At 42.2% G+C, this 24879-nt stretch overlaps 1 protein-coding gene across 6 annotated transcripts in view; it reads right to left on the minus strand.

The window, feature by feature from the left end:
- The window catches only part of acer2 (alkaline ceramidase 2), an 80286-nt gene that overhangs the window by 18026 nt on the left and 37381 nt on the right, over window positions 1–24879 (minus strand). For 3 of the 6 annotated variants that reach the window (XR_005942824.1, XM_041186239.1, XM_041186234.1), the window contains exon 4: window positions 16495–16632. The exons of 1 other annotated variant lie outside the window; for it this stretch is intronic. Coding sequence is in view for 4 of the 5 variants with exons in the window: in XM_041186239.1 (XP_041042173.1) it covers window positions 16495–16632 (138 nt within the window). In the remaining variant the exon portion in view is untranslated. Of the gene's footprint in view, window positions 1–3904; window positions 4204–16494; window positions 16633–20978; window positions 21603–21696; window positions 21876–24879 lie in introns of those variants that run through there. 2 more of the 6 variants (XM_041186236.1, XM_041186235.1) reach the window with 2 other exon arrangements.

Consider the following 24879-nt stretch of genomic DNA (forward strand, 5'->3'; position numbering starts at 1 on the left):
CCTGTGCATCTCCCTCCTAAGCACCAGCTAAACCTACCAAAGAATGTTGTTGCTGCAATGGCTGGATATTGTCTTCCTCAACCAATTTGGTGTAAAATATACATGCGCCACCCTCAATATCTGTTTGAAAGCCTCCAAGCTTCTCCCAATCCTCTACTCTGACAAGAACTTTTATGTGAAACATTTGCCAGAGCAAACTGACAAAAGCAGCTGTAAGAACTGAGCCTTTATTAAGTTTGGACAATTTCGAGTTGAGAGATCCTCATGAAGTGATCTAAAGCTTGCCTCTTTCTCACTGTCATAAAAACAGAAAATGCTGGAAAAACTCAGCAGGTCTGGCAGCATCTGTGGAGAGAGAAACAGAGTTTAATGTTTCGAGTCTAGACTCTTCTTCAGAGCCGAGACCTTTTTCACTGTTTCCTGAGCCTTGAAACCCTTGAGACCCTTGAGACATTAAACTCAAATGCCTGTTTATTTCAATTATAGATCCCCTCATTACCATGTGTTGATGAGTTTAACAGCTGTGGTAATTACCACTCAGTCTGTCCTAATGATCATCATGACTCCAGTGAGTGGGTATCTTGCATGCAGCCAAACGGGCCAGTGTTAATGGGCATGTTAGAGGTTGAAGTTCTGATTAAAGTTTCTTCAAATTTTACTTCCCACTTGATCCCAACCATCCACCTCCCTGCACCTCCCCAGACACCCTCCCCCCCTGCCCCACCCCTGCCAAACACACCCACACCATTTTCTAAATCCTGAAAAAAGCACACGTTACATATTTCAAAGTTGTTTCATAAAATGTGAATTTGCAGTGGCAGGGTGTTCTAAAATAATAACGTACCACACCCACAAGGTTGTCAAGAGAAGCAGATAAGCAGATCCTGGGAAAAGAGGCAAATGTTGCTAGTTCGACCTTTTTCCTCCAACTATACTTGTTTTGTACATGATGTGCCAAGAAAAATTAAGTAGTGAAACATCTTTTTATATGCAACGTTTTGAATCACAAGTGTTGAAAGTATTATGAATGCCTGTGAGGAAACATATCTTATAAAACTCTGGCAAATGGCCTCACTTTGCAGTACCTAGACTAAATTGGCATCAACTGCCCATGCAATATTAATGTGCAGAAAAGATTTTTTATCCTCCAGACTGCACACATAGGAATATCTTTATGCTATTTCACCAATCTTTAATAAGATGTGAATAAGTACATGCTGCATTGTTTTTGTACATCATGTAAAAGGCCAATAAATTGTATTAACAATACATTGTCTTTTAACCCTGAAATATTATGGTTCTCTACAAAACAAACAGATTTTGCTATGCAAGGACAGGGTAAGTATTGTGGGTAATTTTGACTTTGTGCAATAGACAATGGAAATAAATATGGAGAGAGATATAAAATGGTCTGTGATTTTACACTGTCGCAAAAGTCAGATTTACCCTTATCATGTAATTAAAAATACAATAATACTATAGGATAACAATTTTTATCAGTAGGCACACCACATATAAACTTGCATAAGAATCCGTGCGTCACATAAAATCTCCTGGTTAAAGAGGTTGAAATAGAAACTGTCTTCTAGAAATCCATTGCTAGGATGTACTTGGGAGCTGTCTAGAGCAGATTTTACTTGCCTTCCTTGGCCTTTGCTGTGCACTTTCCACAACAGTTTCTCTCTCTCTTTATGTAGCATCTTCGTGTCTCAGTTGCTAATCATGGCTTGATGCCATGATATTACAATAGGGCAATTAGAAGAGTACAAAAACTATGTCAGCCAATACGGTATTAAGCATTACTAAACATCACCCTCTAACCAACTGAGCTAACCAGTCCTACTCCTACAACATGAGGCTTAGATTCATAACTGTCTGTAGCGCATCAAGGACATAAACTGCTATCCTACAGTTGGCTCTTTCACTTCATGTCACTGTATATCCTGCCAATACTTTTGTTGCAAATATAAAGAATTATGGTCACTCATGCACAATCTTTGCCCAGGAGGAACAAAACCATGGAAGAAGAATGTACAACGTCATTCATTCAGACCTTCAAGCGCCTGGAGGGCATTGAAAACAGCACAAACTCTTGGGTAACCCAAGTCACTGAATTCTTGATACCCTGAAATGGCACTGACAATGACTGTCAACACCCTCATCCCGTGGGCAGGGTGGGTGGGGGGGAATGCTATAAACAATTCCAAGTCTTCAGCTGGACAGGCAAAGTAAACCACTGCACATCTTTTCCTTTTCTGTCCTGGCCACCCTGAGTACAAACACACACTCCACCACCTTTTCAAAACAACATTTGCCCAATTAACTCTTCACAGTGCTTCCTAGCTAAGGGGTTGGCTCCAACTCAATATCTTGTACAAGGCTACTCAGCTCCCCTCTCAGCAATTACCTATATGCACAATCCCAAAATCATTTAATTTAACAGCTTCATGCCCCTAAGTTGTTAACTGCACATCTCCTACATGACTTGGCACATACTCAACTGCTAGCCTTACCCTCTTTCACTCCAGCTTTCTCCAAGACTAATTGCCACACACTGCCAGACACAAGCAGGGCAACGAAGGATGGGTGTTCAACCTTATGTACCTGCCCTCCTTCAAGGAGAAGGCCATGGAGTTGGTTGGGAAGCTTGCTGTGGGAGATGCTGAAGTTGGTGGCATCTCTCTGATGCTAGGTTACTGACTGGGCACTTACACTGTTTCCCTGGTGTCTCGGTGACTCATCAATTTTCCAAACCTCTTCTGTCTCCTTAATCCCAAGAAGTGTGATGCTCACCCATTTCTGGATTCTACCCTTCTTTCTCACAGCAACAGATGGTACAGGAAGAAGAGGATGATGGTGAAGCGGATGGTTAGATCCAGGACACAGGCACCACAGCCTGCATAATACTGTTATCTCTCGGGTAGCTGCACATATCAAGGCTCCAACCATCACTCCTCAAAGCACCACACCCCCCAAAGTGCCACTTCGGCACCTCCAACCAGGGTCTGGGAGAGGGGGGTGCAGATGGTTCCAAACACTGGGGATCGGGCTCAGTGTTTTAAACAGAGTTCTCATCATCTATGCTGGGTGGCCAGAGTATAGGACCTGGCAGACAGCCTTAAAAAAAATTGAAACTTTCAGGCTGAGAGTTCTGATTTTTTGAAGCCAGTCCATTGGGTTAATTTCATTCATTGCTGCGCTACAGCTGAGGAGGTTGGGGAATGGGGAGAGGGGGTGGGGGGGTTGGTTGAAGGATGGGGAAGGGGAAGGGAGTGGTGGTGGGGGGAAGGGTGAGGAGGAGGTTGGGGGGGTTGAGTGGGGGATTTGGGAGGAGGGAGGTTGTTGGAGGGAGAGGTGAGACAGAGGTTGGTGGCAGTGGGGGTGCTAATATTTTTCACTTAAAAAGCACAGTTTTACTAACTTTTTGGGACCCAAATGATCAATACATAAGAAAACAATGTAATAATAGATATAGAAATGATATAGCCTACATATTTTCTTAGCGCTCCAGCGCCTCAAAATTTGGGACCAAAACCCTGACACCAATGGAATGTAAGAGATAGCACCAAGTTGCCAAGGAGCAAGCTAACATGAGACAAGGGCCACTTCAGCCCCATCAGCTTCTGTATAGCATGAACGACCAAACATAACACACAATACTAGCCCTAAGGTGACTTCTAGAAAAAGCTGGAGAATATGTTAAAAAAAAGTCATGTAGACACTCAGGGGATGCGCAATGTTAAAAAAGAGTACGGTTACTGCAAGCCCTTTGGATTTCACTGTAGTAGATTGGAATGTGCACTGACATCACACTGGTTTTGAGGTTAGGCTGCATTTCTGTGATTTTGATGTCTTCATTGAGGTGGTGCAAAGATATATGGTAATATTGAAGGATAGGGAACAGTTTGAGGGAATGTCTCTTTATTTGAAATTAGGGGAGAAAGAGGGAAGATTGCAGTGTCAAGAGACCCTTATTCCACAGAAGGGAAGACTTCAGTGATGATGTTTGTGCTGTTTCTTGCAGTAAAATTGTACCCGAGTTTCCTTTGCTTCATCCTGTGGTGCTGCATCCTCTTCATCATAATGGCATACAAAAATACCTCCATGAGGAATGCTATATCTGCTCCTGACAAGGTATGACCATGGGGAGGGTGTGGTTGAGGGGTGTGGTGGGTGGTCTGAAAATCTGCTGATGGTCTGACCCTGTGAAAAGCAGTAATAAGTGTGGGTGTCTTGTTGACAGGATGGCAAAAAAATACCAGTTTTAAAATAGCTCTCTGCCTGCAGAAACCTGTAACCAAAGATCTCTAGACTCTCCTGCATCTTGATGAGCTGATATTACAGCTGATGCACCTCATAGGACTCAATATAGCTCACCGGGGAACATCTTGACTTTCTGCAGTAGTGTAAAACTAATGATAGCGAGTGGCCAGCCCATTTTACATTTCTCCCATTTTTATTTTCACGGAAAGCAATGGGGAGAGGTGCCAACTCACCATCGCCTGTAGTACATTGTTGGTGTACCACAAGGTCAAGATTCCCCATAAAATTGGAGTGGTCCAAGCCCAGGTGATTCAGAGTTACTTTGCTACTGGCTCTCACTTTGATGTATTCAAATGAAGTAGGTAGTGTCTCAGTGGGCAGAACTGCAATGCTGTGGATAAAATCTTTCATGTTCCTCCTGGTGATTGAATTAAGAACCGTTATTGAAAGAGATCTGGGAAAAGGTTTTCCAACTCCCTGTTCAGATTGAGAACAGTGTGGGGATATCCAAATGGGGAAAAATATTGGAGGATCCTGGGGGAGGAAAGATAAACAATAATACACCATAGTGGATTCCATATTAAAACTTCATAACCCATTTGTAATCTGAGGCCAAAATACAGTCGTAAATCTCAACACAGCTTTGCTCAATGCTAAAAGCCATGCTAGAAATTTAATTTGTAGATTTCTCTTGTAATAATGACAGCACAGTTTATTGCAAATTACTGAGAACAGCATCAATATTGGCTAACATATGGAAGGCAATTTAGCGCCACAAAAGTGATTTTAAATACATCTGTGGCCCCTGATGACAGTGTATTCGACATCTGCGTCAGCCTCCTGAACTGGGGGGGCAGGGGAGGAGACTACTGATCTGACTTCCAAATGGGCCAGAGCCAAGAGATAACTGGGCTTGCTTTAGTAGATAGTCTCAATGCACTTCTCTTTGTACCAGGTGTAATATAAGTCCAACCACATTTTGGAGGTGTTCAGTCAGTGACTGACACGTTTTGGTGTTAGCAGAAAGCCAAATTTCTCACCTAGTCTGATTTAATATGAAAGATGATGTGGCCAGGCAGCAAAACTCTGGGGATGTTAATAATTATGGGGGTGGGTTGGGGTGAAGTTGGTCTTGAGCGGTAACATAAAATTAGCTATAGTGATTTGGCAGCCCTGTTGACTTCAATGGTAAAGAAAATAGTGCAGCACGTAAAACAAGCTGTCAATTCATTAACACTCAGGACCAATTCCATGCACTGCCATGCTGTGCAAAGTTCTCTCTCTCCTGGGTAATGTGCAAGGAGCAGCCAGCAGTGTAATTCAGGTCAGTTACACATCACACCCCACGGATATCTGTCTGACAAAGTATCTGTGCTGTTACAGTATACTTACGTCACTCTTCTCCAGTTCATAAGCACATATTACTACATTTCCCATATACTGGGTTGGCTAGTTTTCCTTTTCCCAGTCATTTCTCAATGCCACTCTGGAATTGGTCACTATAAATCACTGAGTGTGAGTTGACAGCCTTTCCGGCTGTGCAGAACCTATTTTCTCATTGTTTGCTGGATGGCACAACTGAGAAAAGAATTTAAATTTGTGACTATTTAGTGAGATAAGAAAAAGCCATTCTGCCCATCATGGCTCATCATTCTGCTAGATCTCGTCTCTGAGTCAGATGGTTCCATGTTCAAGACCCACTCCAGGATTTAAGTACAATAAGATCAACGTTGGCACTCCAATACAGTACTGAGGGAGTGCTGCACTGTTGGAGGTGCCATCTTTTAGATGAGACAACCAGCCAAGGCCCCATCTGACTTTAAATTTTCAGCCTAGTTTTCGAGGTCTTCCTCCATGGCCTGCCCCTTCCTAGCTCTGTGATCTCCTCCAACGCCACAACCCTCCGTGGCGTCACAGTAAATCTGTGACCTGACTGGCTGGTAGAGAAACTACACTGAATTTGAAACTAAAACATTGTTAAACTAACTAAACCAAATAAATTAATCACTTAATTAATAAGTAAAGGGTATCCAGACCAGAATCAGGGGATTACTGTTCTTAGAATTTAGCATTTGTAGTAGAAAACTAGCCCTAGGGAATGTATAGTTAATAAGGAGTCTATAAGCAGATATTAGAGTTAAATTAATTTATTAAATAGTTCTAGAAATGGCAGTTGCTGGGGTGAAGTGCTTCACCTATGGGATGTGGGAATTCTGTGATGCTTCAAGTGTCCCAGACAACTACACCTGCAGGAAGTGTACCCAATTGCAGCTCCTCACAGACCGCATGGATTGGTTGGAGCAGCAGTTGGATGCAATTAGGAGCACTCAGGTGGTGGAACGCGTCATTGACAGGAGTTTTGGAGACGCGGTCACACCCAAGGTACAGACGATAGATAGATGACCACTAGAAGGGGCAGGCATTCTGTGCAGCAATCCCCTGTGGCTGTCCCCCTCTTGAACAGGTATACCATTTTGGATACTACTGGAGGGGATGGTCTATCAGGGGAAAACAACAGCAGTAGCCAGAGCAGTGGCACCACAGCTGTCTCTGTTGTTCAGCAGGGGGGGTTCAAAGCACAGAAGAGCACTTGTCATCAGGGACTCTATAGTCGGTGGCTCAGATAGGCGCTTCTGTGGTCGTGAAAGAGACACCAGGATGGTATGTTGCCTCCCTGGTGCCAGGGTCCAGGATGTCTCTGATCGGGTACGGGACATTCTGAAGGGGGAGGGAGAACACATTGTACACATTGGTACTAATGACATAGGCAGGAAGAGTGACGAGGTCCTGCAGCGGGAGTTCAGGGAGTTAGGCAGAAAATTAAAAAACAGGACCTCTAGGGTTGTAATCTCAGGATTACTCCCTGTGCCACATGCCAGTGAGGCTAGAAATAGGAAGATAGTGCAGCTGAACACGTGGCTGAACAGATGGTATAGGAGGGAGGGTTTCTGATATCTGGATCAGTGGGATCTCTTCCGGGGCAGGTGGGACCTATACAAGAAGGATGGGTTGCATCTAAACTGGAGGGGCACCAATATCCTGGCTGCGAGGTTTGCTAGTGTCACTCGGGAGGGTTTAAACTAGTATGGCAGCGGGGTGGGAACCAGAACAATAGGTTAGCATGTGAAATAAATGACTGGGACCCAGTGAATATGGCCAGTAGGACTAAGAGGAAGGGCAGGCAGGGAGAAATTACTGAACACAGTGGGACTGGGGGTCTGAAATGCATTTGTTTCAATGCGAGAAGTATAACAGGCAAGGCATATCAGCTTAGAGTTTGGATTAGTACTTGGGACTATGATGTTATTGCTATTGCAGAGACTTGGTTGAAGGATGGATAGGATTGGCAGATAAACGTTCCAGGATTTAGATGTTTCAGGCAGGATAGAGAGGGATGTAGAAGAGGTGGGGGAGTTGCACTGCTGGTTAAGGGGAATATCACAGCTGTACGACAGGAGGACACCTTGGTGGGTTCATGCAGCGAGGCAATATGGGTAGAGCTCCAGAAAAGGAAGAGTGCAGTCACAATGTTGGGGGTTTACTATAGGCCTCCCAATTGCCAGTGGGAGATTGAGGAACAGTTACGTAGGCAGATTTTGGAAAGATGTAAAAGCAATAGGGTTGTTGTGGTGGGTTATTTTAACTTTCCCTATATTGACTGGGAATCACTTAGTGCTAGGGGTTTGGATGGTACAGAATTTGTAACCAGGAGGGCTTCCTGAGACAATATGTAGATAGTCCAACTAGGCAACGAGCAATACTGGACCTGGTATTAGGGAATGAACCTGGCCAAGTGGTCAAAGTTTCAGTAGGGGAGCACTTCAGGAAAATAATTCAGTAAGTTTCAAGGTACTAGTGGATAAGGATAACAGGAGTCCTCGGGTTAAAGTGCTTAATTGGGAGAAGGCTAATTATAACAATATTAGGCAGGAACTGAGGATCTAGACTGGAGGTGGATGTTTGAGGGCAAATCAACAACTGACATGCGGGGGGCTTTCAAACGTCAGTTGATAAGAATTCAGGACCGACATGTTCCTGCTAGGATGAAGGATAAGCATGGCAAGTTTCAGGAACCTTGGATAATTAAGGATATTGTGAGATTAGTCAAAAAGAAAAGGGAAGCATTCGTAAGGGCTAGAAGGCTGGGAACAGATGAAGCCTGTGGAGAATATAAAGAAAGTAGGAAGAAACTTAAGCATGGAGTCAGGCGGGCTAAAAGGAGTCACGAAAGGTCACTGGCAACCAGGATTAAAGAAAATCTCAAGGCCTTTTATACATATGTAAAAACCAAAAGGGTAGCCAGGGAAAGGGTAGGCCCACTCAGGGACAGAGGTGGGAATCTGTGTGTGGGGCCAGAAGAAATGGGAGAGATACTAAATGAATACCTATCATCAGTATTCACCAAAGAGAAGGACTTAGCGGTCGATTTGTCTAGGGAAGAGTGTGTAGGTAGCCTGGATAATGTTGAGATCAAAAAAGAGGTGTTAGGGGTCTTGAAGAATATTAAGGTGGATAAGTCCCCAGGGCCAGATGGGATCTACCCCAGAGTACTGAGGGAGGCAAGGGAGGAAATTGCTGGGGCCTTGACAGAAATCTTTGTATCCTCACTGGTTACGGGTGAGGTCCCAGAGGACTGGAGAATGGCCAATGTTTTTCCATTGTTTAAGAAGGGTAACAGGGATAATCCAGGAAATTACAGGCCAGTGAGCCTTACGTCAGTGGTTTGGAAATTATTGGAGAAGATTCTTCGTGACAGGATTTACTACCATTTGGAAGCAAATGGGCGTATTAGTGAGAGGCAGCATGGTTTTGTGAAGGGGAAGTCGTGTCTCACTAACTTGATCAAGTTTTTCGAGAAAGTGACAAAGATGATCGACGGTGGAAGGGCAATGGATGTTATATATATGGATTTCAGTAAGGCCTTTGACAAGATCCCTCATGGCAGACTGGTACAGAAGGTAAAGTCGCATGGGATCAGAGGTGAGCTGGCAAGATGGATACAGAATTGGCTTGGTCATAGAAGACAGAGGGTAGCAGTGGAAGGGTGCTTTTCTGAATTGAGAGTTGTGACTAGTGGAGTTCCGCAGGGATCAGTGCTGGGACCTTTGCTGTTTGTAGTATACGTAAATGATTTAGAGGAAAATGTAACTGAGCTAATTAGTAAGTTTGTAGATGACACCAAGGTTGGAGGAGTTGCAGATAGTGAAGAGGATTGTCAAAGGATACAACGGGATATAGATCAGTTGGAGACTTGGGGGGAGAAATGGCAGATGGAGTTTAATCTGGGCAAATGCGAGGTAATGCATTTTGGAAGGTCTAATACAGGCAGGAATTATACAGTAAATGGCAGAACCCTTAAGTGCATTGACGGGCAGAGGGATCTGGGTGTAAAGGTCCACAGGTCACTGAAAGTGGCAACGCAGGTGGATAAGGTAGTCAGGAAGGCATATGGCATGCTTGCCTTCATTGGCAGGGGTATTGAGTATAAAAGCTGGGAAGTCATGCTGCAGCTGTATAGAACCTTGGTTAGGCCACACTTGGAATATTGCGTGCAATTCTGGTTGCCACATTACCAGAAGGATATGGAGGCGTTGGAGAGGATGCAGAGGAGGTTTACCAGGATGCTGCCTGGCCTGGAGGTTATTAGCTATGAGGAGAGGCTGGAGAAACTCGGCTTGTTCTCACTAGAACGACGGAGATTGAGGGGCGACTTGATAGAAGTTTACAAAATTATGACTGGCATGGACAGTGTAGATAGTCAGAAGCTTTTTCTCAGGCTGGAAGAGTCAATTACTAGGGGACATAGATTTAAGGTGAGAGGAGAAAACTATAGTGCAGATGGGGCAAGTTTTTTTATGCAGAGGATAGTGAGTGTCTGGAATTCGCTGCCAGAGGAGATGGTGAAAGCAGGTACAATAGTGGTGTTTAAGAGGCAGCTTGACAAATACATGAATAGGATGGGAATAGACGGATACAGACGCCGGAAGTGCAAAATGTTTTAGTTAATGGGCAATATGATTGGCGCAGGCTTGGAGGGCCGTAGGGCCTGTTCCTGTGCTGTACTTCTCTTACTCTTCTTACTCTTACTTTCTTACCTGTGCTCCTTGAATTCTGGTTTTCTGCTCAATTATAATTTCCGCACCATTGGTGGCTGTGCCTTCAGTTGCCTAGGCCCCAAGCTCTGGAATTCCCTCCCTGCACCTCTCCACGTTTCTAGGTCACTTTCCTCATTTCAGACACTCCTTAAAACCTCCCTCTTTAGCCGAGCTTTTGGTTATCTGACCTCATATCTCCTTATGTGGTTCAATATCCTAATTTTTTTTTTATATAATGCTCCTGTGAACAGTCTTGGGATATTTCATTATGTTAAAGGCACTGTATAAATATACTGTATATACTTGTGAAAAAGTCAAGTTTCTAAGATCACATTTTTAGCCAAAAAGTAGGCGGCCAAATATTACACTAGTAATATTTGAAGGGTTGAAGTTCACCCTCTCTCATCATCTTGCTACCTAGCCATTTAATGCGGTACCCCAGCTGATCACAGAGCTGCCAGGTCAGATACTGTTCCTACTAACCCCATCCCCAAACTAGCATAACAGGAGGCAAAGAGTATTTTTATTTTGCACAGATACGAGGAGCTGAACAACTCCCTTCGAATGAGTAGGTTTGCACCAGCGTGAGTTTGACTTCAGCAGTGAATGGGTGGTAAGTAGAAGGTTGGATTTTTTTGACCAAAAGATGGGGCCAACTTTTACATGAGATTATTACTCGAGTGTATACAGTAACTTGTGGCTGTTGTCTAACCTCTCGGGTAGATGTAAAAGATCATGTGGCACTATTTCGAAGAAGAGCAGGGGAGTTATTCCTGGTGTCCTGGCCAATATTTATTCCTCAATCAACATCACAAAAACAGATTATCTGGTCACTTTCACATTGCTGTTTCTCTGCGCAAATTGACTGCTGCATTTCCTACATTTGTTATGATCCCAGCTGAGGTTACCACTGGACATGCCTGATCCCAACTTTTATTTGTTTATTTAGATACTTGGAGAGGGGGCTACTGAACAGAGTCACCAGAGTCAGCTAATGAACTTATAACAAAAGCATAAAACATTTATTAAACAAGAAAAGATGAACTATATTACAACACTCTTTCACCAACAACTATATCTTTACAGATATATACAGATTTGTAAGGCTAACATAAGTTACAAAAGCTATCCTATACTTTTACGTCCACTGTAAATACACAGTCCATGTAAACCTATGGCGACCTTTAGTCAGGCACACCACACTTTGGAACCAAGTGACAGATGCCACCTCAACCAAATGCTATGAATCTCTCCTCACCTACCCCCAGACGCTTGTCACACCGTAAGCCAACCATTCCCACTGCACTCCATCTTTCACACAGGGTTTCCAGTCTCCAGTCTTGAAGACCTCACCTTGGAATCTTCTCCAAAACCAATGCTTTCTCTCAGATGTCTTCTATAAGGGTTCACTTCCCGGGTTTTGAGCTTTCCTTCCAATGTTCCTCTTCGCTGGGTCACCACATGCATTCAATCTGTCTTCCATGCACTCTCTCTCACCGACTCAGCCGTCAACAGTACCACTGCTTCACATGCCCATACCAAAGAGTTACAGGCCTTCAGTTGTCTCTTTGGACATTCTTGCCTCTTCTCAGGTTCTTACTTCTTTAAGCTTGAAGCTTTAAACTTGAAGCTTGGAGCCTTTCTCTGTCCCTCACTCTCAACTTCACTTAACAGGATGTTTTCCCAGGTTCCTGTCCTTCCTTTGACTAGAAGGTCATCTTGAGACTTTCTCCTGTTCCACTCCCCTGGATTTTTGGGGTCTTCTCTTTAGCTCGGGACTGGCTATCTGTCCCCTTTGCTCCAGTTTCTCCTGGCAGCTATCTTCAAAACCAACTGAACTCCAACAGTTTCCAAAACAAACTGCTGTTTAGTTTTTGTGTGTGTATGCCTGTGGGATGTCCCTGCCTCTCTGGACCCCTGTTGCAAGGCAATAGCCTAATCTTTCTACTCTTGTTTGTAGACTTAGCTTACACTCGCAAAACTCTCATTAGAAATGCAGGGCAAACTCAATTTGACCTTTCTTAACACATAAATACAAAAATACAAATCAAACTTAAACATTAAAGCTAAAACTCATTACTAACACCTACAAATACCAATATAACTTACTTAAACTGTCTCTATTTCCTAACACATTATAATAGTGACTACACTTCAAAAAATACCTCATTGGCTGTAATGTGCTTTGAGATCTCTGGTGGTCATGAAAAGCACTATATAAATGCAAGTCTATCTTATTTCTTTTCTCCATTATGCAAGCAATTGTGCTCTGAATAATCCCAATGGTTTTCCCTGAAGTGGTGCTTTCAAACTCTACAGCAATCATGGGGTTAAAATGGTTTCTGGATGCTAAGCTTATAGAGCCTCACAAACACATCTCCTGAGGACAAAAATAAAAATAAAAATACCTGGAAAAACTCAGCAGGTCTGGCAGCATCTGCGGAGAGGAACACAGTTAATGTTTCGAGTCTGTATGACTCTTCAACAGTTCTGTTGAAGGGTTATACGGCCTCGAAACGTTAACTGTGTTCCTCTCCGCAGATGCTGCCAGACCTGCTGAGTTTTTCCAGGTATTTTTATTTTTATATTTGTTTTAGATTTCCAGCATTTGCAGTTTTTTGCTTTCATCTCCTGAGGACGTCTTGCTGGATGATTGGTGCTTAGCACCCACTCTGAGCCAGCATGTCTGTTCTGGACAGACCTGCTCAGTGCTGATGTTATTTCCACAATTGAAAACAATGGATCCCACCAAGATGATATTTATGTAAAAGATTTCTCTCTTTCTGTGACAGGGGTGAATGGATGTTGTCTGGGGGCACTTGTGACAATGGCCTCCTTCATTTCTTAATTAGATTACATAATGGTGGTTATCCTGTGTCATTGTTGTGATGTTGCAAATTCCAGTCCTTCTTAAGGGTATCAGTTTCTGGTGTAGGCGGCACTATGATTGTAATGCAATTAGAATAGTAAATAAAAGCAAAATACTGCGGATGCTGGAAATCTAGAACAAAAACAAAAATACCTGGTAAAACTCAGCAGGTCTGACAGCATCTGCGGAGAGGGATACAGGTGACGTTTCGAGTCCGTATGTCCCTTCATCAGAACTAAGACATATAGAAATGAGATGAAATGTAAGCTGGTAGAGGGGGGTGGATGGGACAGGTGGAGCTCGATAGGGGGCCAGTGATAGGTGGAGGCCAAGAAGAGACTGCCAAAGATGTAATTGACAAAAGGACAAAGGGGTGTTGACGGTGGTGATATTATCTAAAGGATGTGCCAATGGGGACATTAAGGGTAGAAAGCAGGACGAGCAAGTGGTAGATGGCCCTAGTGGGGGTGGGGTGGGGGGAAGGGATCGAAATGGGCTAAAAGGTGGAGATGAAACAATAGATCGAAATAAATTTAAAAATAGGAGGGAAAGAAAAATATATCTGGAAAAAAATTATAAATTATTGGGGAAAGGGGAATCAGAAAGTGGGTGGGGATGGAGGAGAGAGTTCATGATCTAGAACTGTTGAACTCAATATTCAGTCGGGAAGGCTGTAAAGTGCCTAGTCGGAAGATGAGGTGCTGTTCCTCCAGTTTGTGTTGAGCTTCACTGGAACATTGCAGCAGGCCAAGGACGGACATGTGGGCATGAGAGCAGGGTGGTGTGTTGAAATGGCAAGCGACAGGGAGGTCTGGGTCCTGCTTGCAGACAGACTGAAGGTGTGAATAGTATATAAACTGCTTGAAGCTCTGTATTGTTGGAGAAGCCTCCTGGAGATTGTCTCCCCACTGGTGTAAAAAAATAAAGGCTGCTTGACATTTGAACGAAAGACCCTGTGTTGAGTGTTGGTTTAAAATATGCCACAAAATCCCCTTTTACCTTAAGATAAAAGCAAAATACTGCGGGTGCTGAAAATCTGAAAGAAAAACAGAAAATGCTGGAAAAACTCAGCAGGTCTGGCAGCATCTCTGGAGAGAGAGAAACAGACTTAACGTTTCGAGTCTGTGTGACCCTTCTTCATATGGACTCAAAACATTAACTCTGTTTCTCTCTCCACAGATGCTGCCAGACCTGCTGAGTTTTTCCACCATTTTCTATTTTTGTTTACCTTTTACCTTACTTGTTAATCTTCTCTCCGCTCTAAATTTATTACTCATTTCCATTAATATTCTCATGCCCTACTTTCTTGTTTTAATACAGTAATACACTCAACTATGAGATTACGTACAAAGAACATAAATGGGCATATTTTAGCTAACAATTACTCTTCCCTGATCACATGCAACAAAACTTAATTTTATATCAGGTGTGAGATTTAAAGTTAGACATGGAAAGGTGATCTTCAGAACATAAAAATTGCTGCTGGGATTTTCCTTAAATGTTTTCCCAATGAACCACTATAACTTCAGCTAAAAACAGCACAATAAACAAGGGGCAAGATTTTTCAGAAGGCAAGATTTCATGCCCTGCCATCTGAAGCACCAATGTTGCTCCGTAGCCATTTAACATGCGGCGGGGCATTAATTGGCTCAGGGAAGCCCCGCCTTGGATGGCCGGCAGCTCTGTGGTCCCAGCAGCATTAGGTTTGAGGACTGACCACTGCTGGGACTACAGTCAGTCCCTAAAGAAGAGGAGCTATTGGAGGCTGGACTGAAGGCAAGTCCAGGCTATCGGCAGGGCCTGGTTGGCAGGCCCCAGTGAGGGAAGGGTGGAGGGGGTTAAAGGAGGGCATGGCCTGGGGGGGTGCCTCCAATGGGCACAGAGGACCCCCAAAGGAGGTACCGCACCCCCCCTCCCCCCCCCAACCCGATACCAACCCATGCAGCTAAAGCTGCCAGGCTACCTGCTTGGGGTAGGCGTCCCTCTGCCACAGGTAAAAAAGCAGCAGGACAGGATGAGGCATTTAAATGGCAATTAATTGGCAACTTAAGGATCTCAATAGGGCCAAGGGCAGGGCGGCTGCTGACACCTTCCTCTCCCACAGTAAAATGGGACACAGGTAGCCTAGGTAGGCAGGCAGGTAGGTGGTGGGCAGACCATTCGTTACATTTTATGAGCCACCCCGCCTTCAAATCCACCAGTGGGACGCGTAAAATTCCACCCAAGCTTTCTGACAAAACTATGGCGGGTGACCATCCAAGGAAATTCATGACATTTATTCTCAAGCAGTTTCTGATCCATGAGTTTCAAAAAATCTCACTGCAAGTTTGGACATTGTGATATTGTGCAATCACAGGTTTAATAGTCAAGGATTCATGACTGCCTGGCAAGTCTTTTCTTAGTGAATCAATTAACAGGAATATGACGAATCTCATTTGCTTCATTTGTGCTTGAGGCCACAGGCTGAATTTTCAGGCCCAGTCAAGGTCAGGACTTGTACCGAACTGAGACCAGCCGGTGTGCCACTTTCCCACTGACGCTGGCCAGTTTTTGTCAAAGCAGTTTCAGGACTTACAGGGTTACTCACTCCCATGAGTCAGGTAGCCAATTAGGCTCATTAAGAGGCTTGTAAACCTCACTTAAAAGAGGTCAATTGAGATTTTCCAGTTAGCCTCCAGTTTCCTAATGTGACTAGAGGGAATTTAACTGCTTAGATGCAGGCACCCTGTGGCAGGCTGGGATGGTGAGGTGGGTGGGGGCCTCCCAGCCTGGCTGGGTGCTGGTGCAGCCAAAAGCCATCCTGTCGAGGGAATCCCCTCCCCACTCCTTCCATAGTGGTGGCCTGGCTGCTGAATATGCTTTTTCTTTAAAAAATTTTAAAAGTTGGTGAGATGGTATCTTCATCTTGAAGCGCTCTCTAAGTTACTTACCCTCTACTGCAGCCTGCTGCTCCACTCAGCTTGGAAGACCTGTCTCCATATCAATTAAGGGCGTGCCTCTGTGAAAACCCCAGGACAGTGACTGTTTTGCCTCGGGGGCAGGTTTAAGTCCCAGAAACAGTCCCAACACCTGTTTGCTGCTCGCAAGGCAAAAATTCAGCCCCACATATATGATTATGGAATTGATGCTACTGGTGGAAAAAAAATCTTTTGCCTGCACATAAAAATTTACAAACATATGATTATAGGGTAACCATTTCTACACATTTAATTAAAAGGTATCACTTACTGTGAAGGGGAGCAATTATATTTATGTGTAATGACTTACCTTTTTAATTCAGCAATAAGTAGAGCTGTACAGGGAACACCCAATGTCATCAATGAGATGTTATTGATCGCTGGTTTCACAAATGCAAGACATGTGGCAACACCAGATAGAATGCCAACTGCAGCCTTAAATCGGCTCCTAGGACAAGAACCAAATATTATAGATGGGCTCTTCTCCAATTGAGAGCAACTCAACATAGCACAGAGTTTTCCCTATCGCCCAATACTATGTTTAATCTTTGTAACTAGATTCTTGATAAATGGCTAGTTTTATTATTAGGTTTTCACCACCTGACTACAAATATTTGCCAGTTGCATAAGGTAGCCTTATATAATTTTGCCATGTAGCCTTCAGGTGTCATTAGCCCACTGATGTAAAAGAGAGGCCTCAGGAATAGGTTTGTAATCAGCTTATTAGGAGAGAGAATTGAGTTAACCAAGTATTATACACACAGAGGGATATAATAAGTATCGTAATATTACACCAAGTCTAACATAAATACTTATGTAAAGTTAAAGAATCCCATTCCCAAATATATGAAATGTGATACAGTGAAAACTGAAAGCAAACATTGTTCTGGAAACAGCAGAACTAAATCAGGTTTCAGAGACTTTTGGACATGCTTTTTGTTCAGTTTCTGGAATGGGAAAATAAACAGAAACTTGATAAGTGTACACATCCCTTTAGACACCAACACTACCGAGTTTATACTCTTTTAGTAAAACAAAAATCAATAAATGAGAGAGCTGACAGCCCCTGGTGGGGCACTGTAACTAAAACAAAAATGTGATTTTGTCCTAATTCAATTCCTATAGACATTCTTGAAATGACAAACTTGACCAGATATTCAAACCAGATATTACACTGATTCAAGGTTCTCTCTAAAACTATATTTAGTATTTTGCCTGTGAAACATTTCATTGTATTTAAAAATAAACTGGACTCCCCCATGTCATCAATTGAGCTTACCCAATGAGTAGATAAACCGGACAAACCAGAAGCCAATTCCAAGCAATGTAGGGTTTGACAACTGAGCTTAGTGTTGCTGGATTGGAGAGAAAATTGGCCAGTGTCCCAACTCAGCAAACTCTGCTAGTTTAATTGAAATACCAGAGCATAATCAGTGTCCGTGGAACCCTACCCAGAAGCAGCTAATGTCGTCAGACAGAGGAGGAGGAAAATTGGCAGGATAAAATGGAAATTTTAAAGAAAATATTCTCAACATCATTTTTCACCCAAAATAAAATCTTGAAACAACAAAAGATTCCCAGAATATTATAGGTCATTAGATTGGTTATCATTACATAGTTAGTAATACACTAATTGTAAGCCAATTTATAAGAATTAAAAGATTAATTGTAAATGAAAACAATTACAGTTTATGTAATTTTTTTTGTTTGCATTTAATAAATTATTTCATTTGCTAAGAACTTGCTGGTTTTAGGACAAGCACCTTTAAGGTAACAATGAGAAATCTAGGTCGCACTTTTGATTATCATAACATCCTTTCACTTTTGAGTCTTGGGGTCAAATTCAGCTGAGACTAGTGTGGTGGTATCTCCTCTACATGCGTCAGAAGGTTTAGTGAGTCACACCAAGTATTGAGAAAATGTCATTTTTTTTTCCCACCAAACCCACTTCTTTCACAAACCATATACAATCAACTTAGTTGCAGACTCTATTCCACCAGTCAAATCTAGCAAATGTTCCACAATAGCTCCATGAACTTCAAATTTAGTGAAGGACAGCCACAGAAGACTTATCCATCTTTGCACGCCCTGCAATCAACTCTGGCCTGGAAGAACCCAGGAGGTTTTTAAAAGTACCCAAGTCTGTCCCAATTATATAATGCTAAACATAATGCCACTTATAATAAATAATTCAGGGCATTAGCTGATTTACTGCCATACATTGGTAAAACACCCACTGTTAATTTATATAGTCATCATCATCAATAATGCCTGCTAATGAAAAAAATGGAACTGCTGTCCACAAAAAGGAGCAAAAATTCAGGACAATGTATTGTATTCCGGACAACTGTGAATTTCAACAACAAATGCTACCAACAGACCTTGGAGTTTGGAGTTATGGTATAGTTTTCCTTTCCACTCCCTCAACATCAAGCTGGTGTGCGACCGTAGGTAGTGAATTACATACGAACATACGAAATAGGAGCAGAAGTAGGCCATTTGTATACTTGAGCCTGCTCCACCAGTCAATAAGATCATGGCTGATCTATTTGTGTTTCAAATTCCACATTCCCCCAAAAGTTTCTCCTCATTTCTGTTCTAAAAGGGTGACCCCCTAATTTTAAAAAGGTGTCCCCTAGTTCTGGACTCACCCACAAGAGGAAACATTCTTTCCACATCCATCATGTCATGACTGTTCAGGATCAACTCTTCAGGATCACTCTTCTAAACTCCAGTGGAAACAAGCCTAACCTGTCCAACCTTTCCTCATTAGACAAAGAACATTACCACATGAAGAACTACCACTGGAAAGCTGCCAGTGTCCATGGAATTGCCCCTCAAAATATGTTAGTTCTTAGAAAAGTAGAGAAAACTTGGGTGGATAGGACAGTGATTTGCTTATTTAAAGGTCTCCCCCACCCATAACAGCTGAGCATACTGTTCACTCAGTTACAGGTCCAACTGAAAACTGCATCCAAATGCCCCTCCCAATCCAATTTTCAACTGCTAGCCACTGTTTCTCAGGCAAGAGACGAGCAGACAACGGTTGAAAATCATCTCCAATGATACATGACAAAATGCGCTTCTAGCCACATGTTAACATAGATGTTATTGAGGTATACAGCAAATGAGTGATTGTTAAAACTGGAAAAAAGGAATAATAACAAGTTTAACTTTTTTGATTTCCATTTGACTACTCAAAAACCCTAGCGTTCCACTACGCAAGTGGTTCAAAATTGCACAATAACCATTAAAATTCTTAATAAGCTCTGAAATACACTAGCAGAGCACTGATTACATTATAATTTTGGTAAGTTAGCTTGTCAGTTTAGCCAACAGGGTGTGATGAGTATAAATGCAAATGAACTGATTCAGATTCCTCTTCCCCCTCAATAAGCATTAAATGTTAAATCAGAGCCATCTGTTCACTGATTGATAATATCAGCATAATAACAAACTAGCTGGACAGATCTGATGCAATTAAACCTTGCAGATTAAATATAAAGTTTTAAAGGGTACACAATCATCATCATGAATTATTGCCAGTGATTGGCTAATCTGATAAGTGGTTTCAAGCATCAAAAAATGTAGCAGTTTAAAAAAAATCATTCATAGGATGTGGACACTACTGGCAAGGCCAGCATTTATTATCCAATCTGAATTGCCCTTGAGAAGGTGATAGTGAGCCACCTTTTTGAATTTCTGCCGTCCATGTGGTGTAGGTATGCCTATGGTGCTGTTAGGAAGTGGGTTCCAGGATTTTGAACCTGCAACAATGAAGGAACACAATTTGTTTCCAAGTCAGGATGATGTCCAACTTGGAGGAAAACTTGCAGGCACTTGTGTTCCTATGCATATGCTGTTTTCTCCTTCTAGCTGGTAAAGGTCACTTGTCAAAGAAAACCTTGGTAAGTTGTTGCAGTACATCTTGTACACGGTACAGATGCAGCTGTGGTGCAATGTTGGTGGAGGCACTGAATTTTTAAAGTGGTAGATGGGGTGTCAATCAACTGAGCTGTTTACCCTGGATGGTGTCAAGTTTCGCGAGTGTTGTTGGAGATGCACTTATACATTATATATTTGAAGATATTTCCATTACACTCCTGAATTGCGACTTGTAGATGGTGGAAAGCTTTGGGGAGTCAGGAGGTTAGACATTCCCCCAGATTTCCCAGCTTCTGCGCAAAACTCATAGCCACAATGTTTATGGTGTCTCCCAGGGTGCTGACAGTGTAGGATTCAATGATGGCAATACCATTTAATATCAAGGGGAGTGTTGGACCCTCTCTTGTTGGATATGGTCATTGGCTGTCAGTTGTGTAGCATATATGGTACTTGCCACTTGGCAGCCTAAGCCTGATTGTTATCCAGGTCGTTGGTGAAGATAGTTGGGCCTGGGATACTATCCTGTGGAATTTCTGCAGCAATACTTGGGCTGAAATAATTAGACTCCAACAACCACAATCATCTTCCTTTGTGCTAGTATGACTTTAGCTAATGGAGATTTTCCCTTTGGTTTCCGTTAGCTTTAATTTTACAAAAGCTCCTTGATCCCACACTTGGTTAAATTCTTCCTTGATATCAAGCGCAGTTGTTCCCACCTCACCTCTAGAATTCAATTCTTTTGTTCTTGTTTGGACCAAAGTTGCAATGAAATCTAGAACCAAGTGATTCTGGCAGAACCCAAACTGAGCATTGGTGGGCACGTTAATGGTGAGTAAGTGTCACTTAATAACACTGTCAATGACACCTTCCATCATTTTGCTCATGATTGGGTTTAGGTTGATGAGGAGGATCAGATTAGATTTGTGGACAGGACATAACTGGACAATATTCCACCTTCTCATTTAGATACCAATGTTGTGGTAGTTGTAGATTTGATCTTCCAGACAAGTTTCTCATAAGAAACAGTGAACTTTATTTTCAAGGCCCCAGCAGCAGTCACATGCTTCCATCAAGATACACAACTGGACACAACTCCACCCCTAAGGTTCCCCATGCTTAGGGCTGATTCGTTCGCACTGTCACGTGATATTACACAGTACAATAAGTCTTAAAGCTACAATCACTGCATTCCTTAAAGCTACGGTTACTACACAGTTGTACTGGAACATTGTGGCTAGAGGCAAGATTAGTTCTGAAACACAAGTCTTCAGATTTGTCAGGGTCCATAGCCTTTACTATATCCAGCGCTTCCAGGCATTTCTTGATATCATGTGGAGTGAATCAAATTGGTTGAAGACTGCCATCTGTGATGGTGCAAAAATGTGTGTTCAAATCCGATGCTAGGTTTATGCTGGGTGTTCCATCCAGTTTTATTCTTATTATACTTGTGCAGCAGTTTAACATATCCAAGCGGCTTGCAAAGGAAGTACACTTTGTTAAGTGCGTGAGGATTTTTAAATAATATATCTATATCTGAGATGGAAAAAGGAACAGCAAATATCTGATATGTAGCTTATCTGAAACAGCAATAATATAATAACCTTAAATTGTTTTCCGGAGTCATTACCATTTTGAAACATTCTTTGCTGTAAAATACATCGGCATGATTTCCATTCCTCGGTTGGGAGTTGCGTACAGTAACATTTGTTGCTGATAATTTTGGTCCTGTAACTTTTCCCCCTCCCTCTTATTATTTTGTTGACAGCACTGTCTTGTACAATCTTATTTATCTTTTCTCTGCAATTGCTGTAAATGTAATAAACATAATTTTGTTAGAGATTCTGACTTGAGGGCTATGGATGTGCAGCTTATGTTGCATTAGTTTAACTTTTGTACATTACAAATTACTGTGAAGAAATTAGCAGTGTAAATATTTTTCAATTGTGACATGTACAGGACTATTGCTTAAAGTAATTCAGCAATTGGCACCAATTTGAAGCATTATCAAATTATTTGCAAACACTATAGTATTTACCCAATTTACTGGCCCAGATCTTCCGGTCTCTGGATCATCGGAGACTGGACGTACCCCCCCCACCCCCACCCCCCCAACCCCCACAAGACCCCTTGGAAGTCCCAATGCACTGACTCTGTGGCAATTGCCTGGGAAATTTGAACTTCCAATGGGCTCCCCAGGGCCCTCCAAGAAAATTTTCAACTCTGAGTTAGAGTCAGAGACTTTGGGCGATTCTGACTTACTTACCTGAATAGTTAATGCTGGAAATGTTAGACAGAAAATCCTGGTCTAACTCATGGGTAAATATACAACTGATCCCACAATCACTCACACTGACCCACCTACCACCTGCCACCTGCCCACAAAAAAACCCCAAGAAAATCAAGAGGCAAAAGGGAGAGAGGAACTCAAAACAATCACGATCACTAAAGAAAAAGTACTAGGAAAACTAATGGAACTAAAGGCTGACAAGTCTGCTGGACCTGGTGGCCTGTATTCTAGGGTCTTAAAAAAAGTGGCTGCATAGTTAGTGGATGCATTGGTTGTAATCTTCCAAAATTCCCTAGATTCTTGAAAGGTTCCAGAAGATTGGAAAATGGTAAATGTAACACCGCTAATCAAGAAAATGAAGACAGAAAGCAGGAAACTATAGACTGGTTAGCCTAACATCTGTCATTGGGAAAATGCTGGTATCCATTATTAAGGGGACACTAGCAGGACATTTAGAAAATCTTAATAAAATAAGGCAGAGTCAACATGGTTTTATGAAAGAGAAATCGTGTTTGACAAATTTAATTGAGTTCTTTGAAGATATAACAAGCAGGGTGGATAGAGGGTTAGCAGTAGATGTGGATTTCCGAAAAGCATTTGATAAGTTGCCAGATAGATCACTGCAGAATGTAAGAGCACATGGGGTTGGGGCTGATATATTAGCATGGTTAGAGAATTAGCTATCTACCAGGAAACAAAGAGTCAGGATAAATTATCAGGTTGGCAAACTAGTAGAGTGCCACAGGGATCAGTGCTGGGGCTTCAGCTATTTACGATCTATATTAATGACTTGGGTGGAGAGACCCACTGTATCATCTGCAAATTTGGCTTCATACAAAGATAGGTTGATAAGCTAGTTGTGAGGAGGATACAATAAGTCTGCAAAGGGATATAGATGGGTTGAGTGGGCAAAAATCTGGGAGAATGTGAAATTATCCACTTCGGCAGCAAGAATAAAAATGCAGAATATTATTCATGGAGAGAATTTGCAGAATGCTGTGATACAGAGGGATCTGGGTGTCCTTGTACATGAATCACAAAATGTTTACATGCAGGTACAGCAAACAATTAGGAAGGCAAATTGAATGTTAGCCTTTATTACAAAGGGGGATGGAGTATCAAAGTTGGGAAGTCTTGTTACATCTGTACAGGGCATTGGTGAGACCACACCAAGAGTAATTTGTACCAAGTTTTGGTCTCCTTACTTAAGGAGGGATATACGCCCATTCAGGTATTAATCTAGTAAACCTTCTCTAAACTGCTTCCAATGCTTTTACATCTTTGCTTAAATAAAGAGACCAATACTGGTCACTGTACACCAGATATGGTCTCACCAACGCTCTGTATAACTGAAGCATAACCTCCCTACTCTTGTATTCAATTTCCCTCACAATAAACGATAACATTCTATTAGCTTACCTGCTGTACCTGCATACTAGTCTTTTGTGATTCATGACCTAGGACACCCAGATCCCTCTGCATCGCAGAGCTCTGCAATCTCACAATTTAGATAATATGCTTTTTTATTCATCCTACCAAAATGGTCAACCTCACATTTTCCCATATTACACTCCATTTGCTAGATCTTTGCCCACTCACCTAACCTTCTACATCCTTTTGTAGCTTCCTTATCTCCTCTTCACAACTTAATTTCCTACCTATCTTTGTGTCAACAGCAAATTTAGCAACTATACCACTGGCCCTTTCCTTCAAATCATTTACATAAATTGTAAAGAGTTGAGGCCCCAGCACTGATTCCTGTGGCACACCACTCGTCACATTCTGCCAACCAGAAAAAGACCCATTCATGCCTACTCTTGTTTCCTGTTAGCTAGCCAATCTTCTGTCCATGCCAATATGTTATCCCCTGCACCATTAGCATTTGTTTTCCGCAATAACCTGTGATGAGGCACCTTATCAAATGCTTTCTGAAAATCTAAGTACAGAAAATCCAACAGATCCCCTTTATCCACAGCACCTGTTACTTCTTCAAAGAACTCCAATAAATTGGTTAAATATGATTTCCCTTTCACAAAATCAGGTTGACTTTGCCTGATTACCTCGTATTTATCTAAGTGCCCTGTTATAACATCTTTAATAATAGCTTCCAACATTTTCCCTATGACAGATGTTAAGCTAACTAGCTTATAGTTTCCTTTCTGTCTCCCTCCCTTTTTGAATAAAGGAGTTACGTTAGTGATTTCCCAATCTAATGGAACCTTTCCTGAATCTATGGAATTTTGGAAAATTAAAACCAATGCATCAACTATCTCACTAGCCATTTCTTTTAAGATCCTAGAATGAAATTTATCAGGACCCGGGAACTTGCAACCCGCAGTTCTAACAATTCGCTAAATACCAATGCACTGGTGATTGTAATATTCTTGAGTTGCTCCCTCTCTTCTATTTCCTGACTTACAGCCATTTCTGGAATGTTACATCTTCTGTAATGAAGACCGATGCAAAATACCTGTTCAATTCATCTGCCATCTCCTTATTTTCCATTATTAACTCCCCAGACTT

The sequence above is a fragment of the Carcharodon carcharias genome, chromosome 4 (assembly GCF_017639515.1).
Source record: "Carcharodon carcharias isolate sCarCar2 chromosome 4, sCarCar2.pri, whole genome shotgun sequence".
NCBI classification, from domain to species: Eukaryota; Metazoa; Chordata; class Chondrichthyes; order Lamniformes; family Lamnidae; genus Carcharodon; species Carcharodon carcharias.